At 43.2% G+C, this 9,908-nt stretch overlaps 1 protein-coding gene across 1 annotated transcript in view; it reads left to right on the forward strand.

The window, feature by feature from the left end:
- The first annotated feature begins 2,495 nt into the window (after positions 1-2,495).
- The window catches only part of APOOL (apolipoprotein O like), a 10,256-nt gene continuing 2,843 nt past the window's right edge, over positions 2,496-9,908 (forward strand). Inside the window, exons 1-6 of the mRNA XM_072430647.1 lie at positions 2,496-2,653; positions 4,708-4,873; positions 5,817-5,871; positions 5,976-6,074; positions 7,561-7,652; positions 8,897-9,013. Of these exons, the coding sequence (XP_072286748.1) occupies positions 2,496-2,653; positions 4,708-4,873; positions 5,817-5,871; positions 5,976-6,074; positions 7,561-7,652; positions 8,897-9,013 (687 nt within the window). The remainder of the gene's footprint in view (positions 2,654-4,707; positions 4,874-5,816; positions 5,872-5,975; positions 6,075-7,560; positions 7,653-8,896; positions 9,014-9,908) is intronic.

The raw sequence follows: 9,908 nt of genomic DNA on the forward strand, positions 1-9,908 counted from the left end.
AGATAATAATATAAAAATGCTCAGTCTACAAATTTATATATGGGGTGCACTCATGACATAAAATCTACTTTCAGTATTTCTACCAACAGGAACAGGAGAGAGACCAGCATTGGCAGCATACATTAAATAGCCACAAACCAGGGATAAGTTAAGTGTGTATAATGGAAGTGAATGTAATAAAAAACACAGCAAACAACAGTGAATAGTGCAACAAACCAGACACAATGGGCAAGGATATCAGGAGCAAGATTTCTGAGGGCAAATGGGCAGAGTACCAGCAAGGAGTATTACTAAAGCAAAGTGAGGGATGTGAAGCTAGATTATATAGGCCTACAAATAAAGAGCCCCCAGGTGTAGCTTGGTTGCAGTAAGCCCCCCACTTCGTCCACACCTGAGGAAACACATGTAAGGTGTGCTGAACCACAGTGCCACCAGCAGGCAGCTTAGGGAGCTACATGTTCCCTGACGTACAGTATTCTAAAAGAAAAGCACAAACCGTTTACTTTCATACTGTTTCTCTTTAAATTAATTCTCACAGAAGCCCATGTGAGCAGAACAAGGCGGCAAGGAGTAATTTCTCATTTAGCTGAGAGTGTAACTTGAGAGGGTAAAAGTGAAGAATCATCAACCCCATGATAAACAGTATTCCATGTTTGTACAAAAGCAAAATCCAAACACGAATGCTTTTTAGGTATTAATGAAATTTCCCTTCCTTGGCTTTTTTCCTCTGAAAAATTTGTGTGACCAAGACATGCATGCTTTTGGAAGCACTGACATTGCTATATTCTGTCCTGGGGATGGGACATCTCACCCTCTCTGGGTAGGTAACAGTGCCAAAGTGCTAACACATTCACCTGACACTGCCCATAGTCACAACCAAAGGTAACACAAAAGCTGTCACCATTCAGCCCACTACAACTACAATCCAAAGGCATGAAATATAGTTTGGTTTGCTGTGCAGAGGGGAAAAGGAGACGATGTGCGACATCACACATTTCCCTTCCACTGGGCAGATCAGGAAGTATACTGCCGATCAATGGTGTCACTGAAACATGTTTTTATGATGCACAAAGTATAAATATTTATATACACAATAAATATAGACAATTTATACCTAAATGCATTCCCTGAATTGTACTGAAACATTAAACTGCGCCCGTCATGAGAGAATGAGAGAATGTCCGCCCCTGTTGACCTCTCCTTGTGATGGCAGTAGATCAGTATAAAGATAATGGATGCAGACACCTTCCTGACATTCATTTTCAAAGTGCATGTTGTGGGTGATACAAAAGCCAGACACAGCCAGGTATATTTACCTTTCCGCCTTCCTTCGCTGATCCTGCAACAATGCCCAATTCTTCCAGCATGGAGACACATGCAGCTACCTCCTACAAGTAGTAATTTCCTAATTTTATTTTCAGTTTACTTTTTATTTATATTTTACCTTTTTGTACCACTGCATCAAAAATACACAAAATTAAAACAAACGTACTGTAGTCTTCTTCATGGGTAAATAAGGCATCCCCCTGAAAATAAGCCCTAGAGCATATTTTGGCCTTCAAAAAAAAATAAGACAGTGTCTTATCATTGGGGAAACAGGGTACATTGGTAGATGGGACTGGGATTTATGGGGTTGAGGCTGCTACATTGGTAGATGGGACTGGGGTTCCTGGGGTTGCTACATTGGTAGATGGGACTGGGGTTCCTGGGGTTGGGGTGCTACATTTGTAGATGGGACTGGGGTTCCTGGGGTTGGGGTTGCTCCATTGGTGGATGGGACTGGGGTTCCTGGGGTTGGGGTTGCTCCATTGTTGGATGGGACTGGGATCAGGGGTGGTACATTGGTAGATGGGACCGGGGTTCCTGGGGAGAGGGGAGGGGGTTCCAGTAGGGGGCTGGGAGAAGATTCACAGCCAATCAGTTCTTTTGTTAGGAAGAGACTGACAGATAGTTCAGCCTATCACTGGGCTGCTTCTCCAATCACAGGCTGGAAAGAATCCAGGACTACCTGGGCTCAGAGGAAGTGATTTGAATGATTCTGCCTAGCAGATTGAAGACATCTAGTGGCAAAATTATGTACTGCATGGGGATATCTCTGGACTGAAGCTGAATGTTGCAGCAAAACTCTTTACCAGGCCTTTCCAATAGTTATGTTTGGTGAAAACATTTGGTACTTTATACTGCTGGAGGATTTTTCGTTGTTTGCAGCTCCGGTGACAGCACTGCCAGGAGGTGACAACGCTGCTGCCAGCAGTAAGGTACAATGGTCTCATCTCCCTGGCTGTGTTGTCAGGGTCACAGGACCGATAGAATGGAACCCGCTGGCGGGTAATTAGGCCCCATATATAGCCCAGAAGCCCCCCCAGAGTTCGGTCTGTCACATATAAGGACCCCGGGTGTTCTTTATACATTAGGAATAGAGATGAAGATATTATTATGTGAAATACCTGAGCTCACCCAGCTTTATACACCTCACAGCTCACTGACCGGTTACCATGGTGACACCACATCGCACCTTTCACTTTTCTGTCAAACTACAGCCCGCCAAAAACGTCAGCTGTCACGTGACCCTAACAGTGGGCGGAGATTCTGACCCAAACACCAATCAGCTTCCATCCCGGTTTCAGGGAAGCACGTTTTCCAGTTTTGTCACGTTAGAGCCCTCCCCTCCCATCGGGATTGGTTGGTTGTTGTGCAGGCAGTGACCACGTGACAGGAAGCGGTGAGCTGTGCTGGGTGAGGAGGAGGTGTCATGGTGTCCAAGGTGAGTTCTATGAACGCTGTGACAGGGCCACACCCCCTTCTGAGGGCTGACATATCCCGTGTCACAATGTCCCGTTATTTACACTGCCCCCCTTATTGTCCTGATATCTGACCTTCCACCCCAGTGCCCCCCATAGTGCCACCGACCTCCTCTGCCCCCCCCCAATGCCATGGCATCCTGAATGCAATGTCACATGACCTCATGCTTGCACCCCCTGGTCCCCTGTACTGTCCATAACCTCCCCCAACATGCCCTGCCCAATCATTTTATTACCTGTACCTGCCCCCCACCCCTGCCCTGTCACATGACCTCCTACCCCATTACCTGCACCCCCTGGTCCCCTGTAGTGTCCCCAACCTCCCCCACCATCCAGGCTGCTGTGTTCCCAGTCAGTGACTTTGTCTAGGCTTCAGTCATCAGTCTGCTGCAGGCAGGAATAGGCATTTCCTCAGTCCTCAGTTGTAAATTCTCCTTGTTGGCTCGTTGTATGCGCCCAGTATGAGTTCTGTGACAACTTTCTAATCCCGCTGTGTAAAGGAGACGCGGCCATTGCAGATCATAAATCCTGAACATGGGCTGATGGGAAGAATAGACCCTGAAGAAGGGGGCGTGTGACCCCTTGAAACGCGTTGCCTGAGTTTATCGAAATCTTAATATTTTTTTGCCATAATAAAAAGCCTTCAGACCGTTATATATCAGAGCAAGAACCCATCTGCTACACCGCGCCCCCACCATGTTCAGAAAGGTCACAGCCTAGGGTCCTGATCAGGACCCCATGGCTGCCCTACAAACATGGCACCCCCCATACAAGGGAGAACCTTCCCAGTATTACCCCAGGTCTACCACCCAACACACAACTCACCCCCTCTATGGTCCAGCATCACTGAATCAGACGGCTGTGTCCTTCCACCACACTGACCTAATGTAGGGTCAGAGGGCGGAACCACAGCATGCAATTCATGACATTCCTGAACGCCTTGGGAGCAAACAGAGCAGATGGGGATGTATTTATCTACCAGGGTTACAATCAACACTTTAGTGTGCAGAAGAATAAAATCCTGGTCAGTTCAGCTGTAAATATTGCAAGGATTCCAGCCAACATTTTTGCTGGTCTTACCTGCTTCTGTGCAGTAAATATAGAGAAAGTGGAATAATGTAAAGTAGAAATGTCTGGTTTTTAGAAATATTACAACCTTCAAACATGACAATGGCAATCTCATACTCGTTTCTACCTGCTGGTTACAATTTGGCCACCAGCTCTGTGCAGACTCTGGGAAGGCCAGGTGTAATTTACCAGGAAGGTAACTTTCATTACAGTTCCAAAGTGACTTGCAGTAGCAGTAATGTGGCGGTTCTGTGTTTGTATGATATGGAATGACCCCATACATGTTTGAACCTGTTCCCCATCATACCCTAAAGCCCCCAATACTACACCCCAATTCCTGGCCCTTCGGAGCCATAGATTCCATCATACAGACTGATAGTTTTATAGCTTGCCCACCCCATCCTTCCTTTAAGCATTCCAATTGGCCAGAGAGGCTGCCCATCATGGTTATGGACCAATGGCATTTCTCAGGGTTAAGGGAGTGTCAGCAATGGGATATGAAATTTATGTGCTGGCTCTTTTTTTATTTGGCATTTTAAGATGATAATTATGATCTATGGCTGCTGCACTTTGCGCAGTCTACTTTGGCCAACCTAATGTGGACTTGTCAGTAACTTTACTTCTGCATGACTAAACCCCTGGCGTGTCAACATGAAAAGCAGCATTTTATTTATATATAATTAATAAGCAGTTATTGAGTTCCATTCGGTGACTTTGCCTAAGCTGAGATGATAGCATCAGTCCGCTGCAGTCTGGAAGTAGCATTTCCTCCGTCTCCTCCTCCCCAGTGATCAGATTGTTGAGTATTTCAGACATAAAGATATTTTTTGCATTAAAGCTATTCAATATATTTTCTCTGCTTACTCACCATCTGTCTTTTTCAGTTATCGGTGTATTCTGTTCCTCCTCGGGAATCCAGGTTCATTGAAGAAGAGCCTTGCCGTGTTCATCGCTCCTTTGCTGCTGTGCGCACAACACTAACGCCTCTTGTGACATGGGGTAAGGTAAGTACAGAAGTCTTATAAACCAATTAATGGTTGCTTGAAGTATTCCTGCATATAACAATACATCATCAATGCCACAATTCAGTGCACTTACTGCCTGCTTGTTATCAATATGGTGGGGTGGTTGTTCTATAGTGCTAACGCCTAAGGTGACAACATGCTCCTCCCTAGTACCCTAGTGTGTTACTGGCAGGATCACCTGGTGAAAATATGAGAAACAAAAAATTAAACACAACCAGGTAAGGGAAAAAGTAAAACTTGCCTTGCTCCTGCAGCTACCAGCGCTCTCCTTCCACTTTTTTAGATTGTTCCCTTGCTGCCCTGGCACTCTAACCAGCAATTTCAGTGCATCTCTGTGAGCCTCACACTGTACCAGATAATGTTATTTTTATACACTCGTATTTTTATAACGCCAACATATTAGGCAGCGCATTACAAAGTCCATAGTCATAGCAATCAATGGTGGGGAACCCATTGCAAGGAAATGTTTCGTGACATTCAGCTTTAGACCCCTTGAAAGTTCTAGTATAGATTAGGAGATATAACAGGGAGATCCTTGTGCAGAGATCTTAGTCTGCAAACTTTCCATGCCCCTTATGAGGACTCCCCAATGCCTAGTTCTGTACCCCTACAAAGCCTCTCCAACTACAACTTCCCCCAAACAATGCTTTTATTTTGATGGCTAATTCAAAACCCAAGAAGCAAAATATTTCAATTTTGTTATCCTAGCACTGTTACGGCTACAGAATCCCTCCCCCTCCCCCTATTTTCTATACCATAGGGCATGTTATTCTCTCTTTTTAATTTACCTCATAAGAGGTCAGAGCAGAAAACATTCAGCTGCATTCCTCGTATGTAATTGGATATTTAACAGAGAAGATTATTGTTGGGATTTACACTTATATGCGTTTTTTTTTTATCAATTTGCAATTTTCTTTTTCAGAACACCAGTCTTGCCGTTAAGAATGGAGTTGTGGAAACGATTCAGTTCACACAAGGTGAGTGACAGCGCTGTTGGGAGGAATTACATTAGCAAGTGATATTGTTTCATGCTGGATATCTTTATATCACTGGCTGTTTTCTTTTCCATATATATATACAGACAGTTACGTCTACCTGAAGAACCCACCCCCAGAGTTCCTGCCACGTGTGGGCGTCATTGCAGTCAGTGGCTTAGCGGGTCTAATTCTGGCCCGGAAAGGTGAGTGTTCCCTACTTGGTTGAAACCATTTATTGGAGTTAACATGAAAGAGAGCAGGATTGTATTCTGGTATTGGAATACACTAAATATTCATTCTTGATGGTAGGAAATCCTTTCTTCCATATAAAGATATATTTTACTTTTTCTGATGAGATTATTTTAAATACATTACAAAGACATTTCTATAGCAGGTTCCCTGAGTATTGGTCACAAAGAGGGGAATGGTCCTCCTTTAGGTGCCAATGTAGATACTCCTATTGGTTTTCTGGAGGGGGGATGGCAAAGTAGGCAAGGGCAGGGGCTCCTCTAGGCTGCACTATGGTTTAATAGGACAAAGGGGGAACTGATTGGGGCAGCCACAGGCTGAGGGTTTAGAGAGATGGGACTGTGCTTTATTCTTTATCAATATTCTATTATGGCAGCTCTGTGGGTGTAAGTTGTGACAGAGTTTGTCAGTATGAAGTTCTGAAACCCAGATCAGACTATTCTGCAGGTGCTGCAATGATAACAAGCAGACATAATGAAAATAAATTATTTATAAGTAGGATTAAGAATTAACTTTCAAAATTTTCCAAAATCTTTTGTAATTAAAAGACTAGAATATGTCTGTTGGTCTCCTGTGCATGTAAACTGAAATACAAAGATCAGCCAAAAGCAAGCACTTGGCTAATATTGTCCCCATTGTCTTATCTATCAAAGCATGAATTCCACAAGACCTCTAATGATGTCCATTGGTGCCTGACACCACGACATTAGCAGACCCATAAGGTCGCATTACCTCCACTTGCCTGAAAACTCCCCATAATGCATCATGCTGCTATCTTTCCCTAGGTAAATAATTGCACATACAGCTGGCTATCCACATACAAGAACACATGATCCTCCAGACAAGGTTACTTTCATTGTTTCATGGTGTAGTTGTGATTCCCATATACCTAATAAAGGTGCTTTCTGCAATGGATAGGAATCAGCAAGGACAGTCTGATTATTAGTCCTTGGATATGTTTCTCCATACACAGCAAGATGTGATGTACTGTGGGTTTGCAGATTTTTCTCGCATGGCCAGCCCTGCAATTTTTAGCAGTTCGTGCCTACAGTAGCTCCTTTGAGAATAAATCGGAAGGCCTAGCGCATGCAAACATACAGACATCAAAAAGCCTTTGGTTTACATGGCCTTGCTGATGGTTGACGGCACTCCTATCTTATTGGACTTTTAGAAGTTTCCAACCCAACTTGTATATTTGGAACAGCCCACAATACTTTCCGTTTTTTGGCTCCCAACATTTATCACAATTTGGCCCTTGTCAGTGTCCCTCAGATCTGAACACTTGTCTTTTTTTTTTTGTTTTGTTTTTTTTTTTGTTTTAACACATCGCCTTTAAGAGCTGATTCTTAATTTTCTGCACAATATATCCCCCTCCTTGTCGGGGCCATTGTAAGCCAAATGGATGTTCAACTTTCTTACAATTGTGTCTTCTTTGTGCAGGATCCAGGCTGAAGAAAATTGCGTACCCTGTAGGTCTGACAGCAGTGGGGGTTTCTGTGTGCTATCCGGCACAAGCTGTCATTTTTGCAAAGGTAAAATCCTTTTCATGTCAGACCTTCATTCGCCAGATACATGCTTCATATCCACTCTGTGTTCTCCCCACCCGATGTGGAGTTCCAGAATGTTATAGCAGACTGTAACAGTGGAGAGGTTTATAAATGTGAGACTTTGGTGAGGGGATGTTCAGTGACTCGCAGCCTTCATCTTTGTAAAACAGATGTAAACCCTGAATGAATGACATACTGGGACATTTCCTGATCATTTTTGCAATAGGTGGCTCTGCTCACCAGTAAGAAACAAGATCTAAGAGTTTAGAAGGCTCCCAGGAGCCATCGCCTTACATTCTTGTTTTCCTGTCTCCTGTGCACACATTAACTGGCTACCAGTTTGATGTTTTCTGTAGGGGTCAGCTGTAGGGATCAGAGGCACCCCCTCAGCTGCTTAGGACTAGAATATCAAACAAGAGGAACTTGTGGTCTAAAGGGAGTAAAGTTTAGAGGGAAAGGTGTTCAGGCTTAGCCTATTTCTTTGCAACCATTTTCTGTTTGTATGCTTTCCAGTTATGGCTGCTTGGTATCCTTCAATGCGGGTTTCCCTGATGGTGACAATAGCAGGCCATGCTTGTGTAATGTGCTGCTAGAACTGGCACGTGTAGTCTTCTGAATAGAGAGGACAAAGCGGGAGCACCATTGGAAGAAAGATTTGTCGCCTTCTAACAGGAAGGATGTAAACAAATACCTTCATGGTTGGATCAACATTGATTATTTTAATGCAGATTATTTTAGCTGCAGATTTAAAATAATTAAAAATAACACTTTTATAGAAAAGCTTCTAAAAGAATTTGGTGATTGGGTTTATTTCTCACTTTAACATCAACAGAAAAACTGTAAATTCTGAGCCATTGTGTGATCTTAGTTCTCCCATGGGGAGGCTACTACAATACGCTCCCTATAGACAATGCTGAAATCTGCAGTTACATGATTTTTAATACTATTCCAAAGCTCACTAAACACTTAAATCCCTGATTGGGGGGTTGTTGCTGCCCTGAAATGTGTTGAAAGTGCTCCGAGCAAACAATAATCTGAAAAGATTTTGGCCTTTTTAGATGCTCGGACAGGTGCTTATTTGACCTGTTATACTGTTAGTTTGTACAACAACGTAACGTTTAAAGATATGAAGGTGCAGATCACCCACAGATGTGGAGCATTATTTATATTTAGACAAATTTTAAGGATATTGAATCCCAGGGTTGATGTTTGGTTTTCTCTTGTTCTAGGTAACGGGTAAAAAGTTATATAATGCCAGCCATTGGACGTATGACTCTGTAAGCTCCTTATGGAAGGCAAAGCCCCAAAAGAAGGAAGCCACCCCAACTTTAGCAGAAGAGAACCAGGTAAATGTTGTCTTATATGAATAAACACAGACTGAGAGCAGTGACATTATCCTCTGTTCCTATTGTGGGCATTATGTATGGGGATCAAGAACAATACAAGACATTACCAATAGCCTCCATTACCAGTGTGGTCATTATATATGGGGAACACGAACAATATAACCGGGATGAAGGCATAGGCAATGTCTTCTATTACCACTGTCATTGGAAAATATGGGAAGCAGAGACAATATCCTCCATTTGTATTGTCATTCTTATATACGGGAAGCAGGTACAATATGTGGGGGCAATATGTCCCATTATCACTGTGATTAATATATATAGGGAGCAGAGACAATATACCCCAGATGAGGGTTTGGGTAATATCTTTCATTACCATTGTCATTTTTATATATGGGAAGCAGGCACAATATTCCAGGAATGGACACAGGGGCAAAATATTGTGATTGCTCTATATGAAGAGCAGGGGCAATATTCTCTATTTCCACTTTCATTGCTCTTTATGGTGAGTGGCAGCCATATGTTGCATTGCCCCGGTGATCATTATATATGGGGAACAGGGACAATATATCCAAGATTAGGGCATAGGCAATGCCTCCTATTACCACTGTCATTGTTATATTTAGGAACCAGGGACAATATCCTCCACTTCTATTGTCATTCTTATATATGGGAAGCAATATCCTCGAACTGAGAACAGGGGCAATATATTGTGTTTGTTCTATATGAGGAGCAGGGGCAACATCCTCTATTACCACTTTCATTGTACTTTATGGTGAGTGGCGGCCATATGTTCCATTGCCACTGTGATCATTATTTATGGGGAACAGGGACAGTATACCCAGGATGAGGGCATGGGCAATATCTTCTATTACCACTGTCATTGTTCTATATT

This window comes from Pyxicephalus adspersus, chromosome Z, assembly GCF_032062135.1.
Source record: "Pyxicephalus adspersus chromosome Z, UCB_Pads_2.0, whole genome shotgun sequence".
NCBI classification, from domain to species: Eukaryota; Metazoa; Chordata; class Amphibia; order Anura; family Pyxicephalidae; genus Pyxicephalus; species Pyxicephalus adspersus.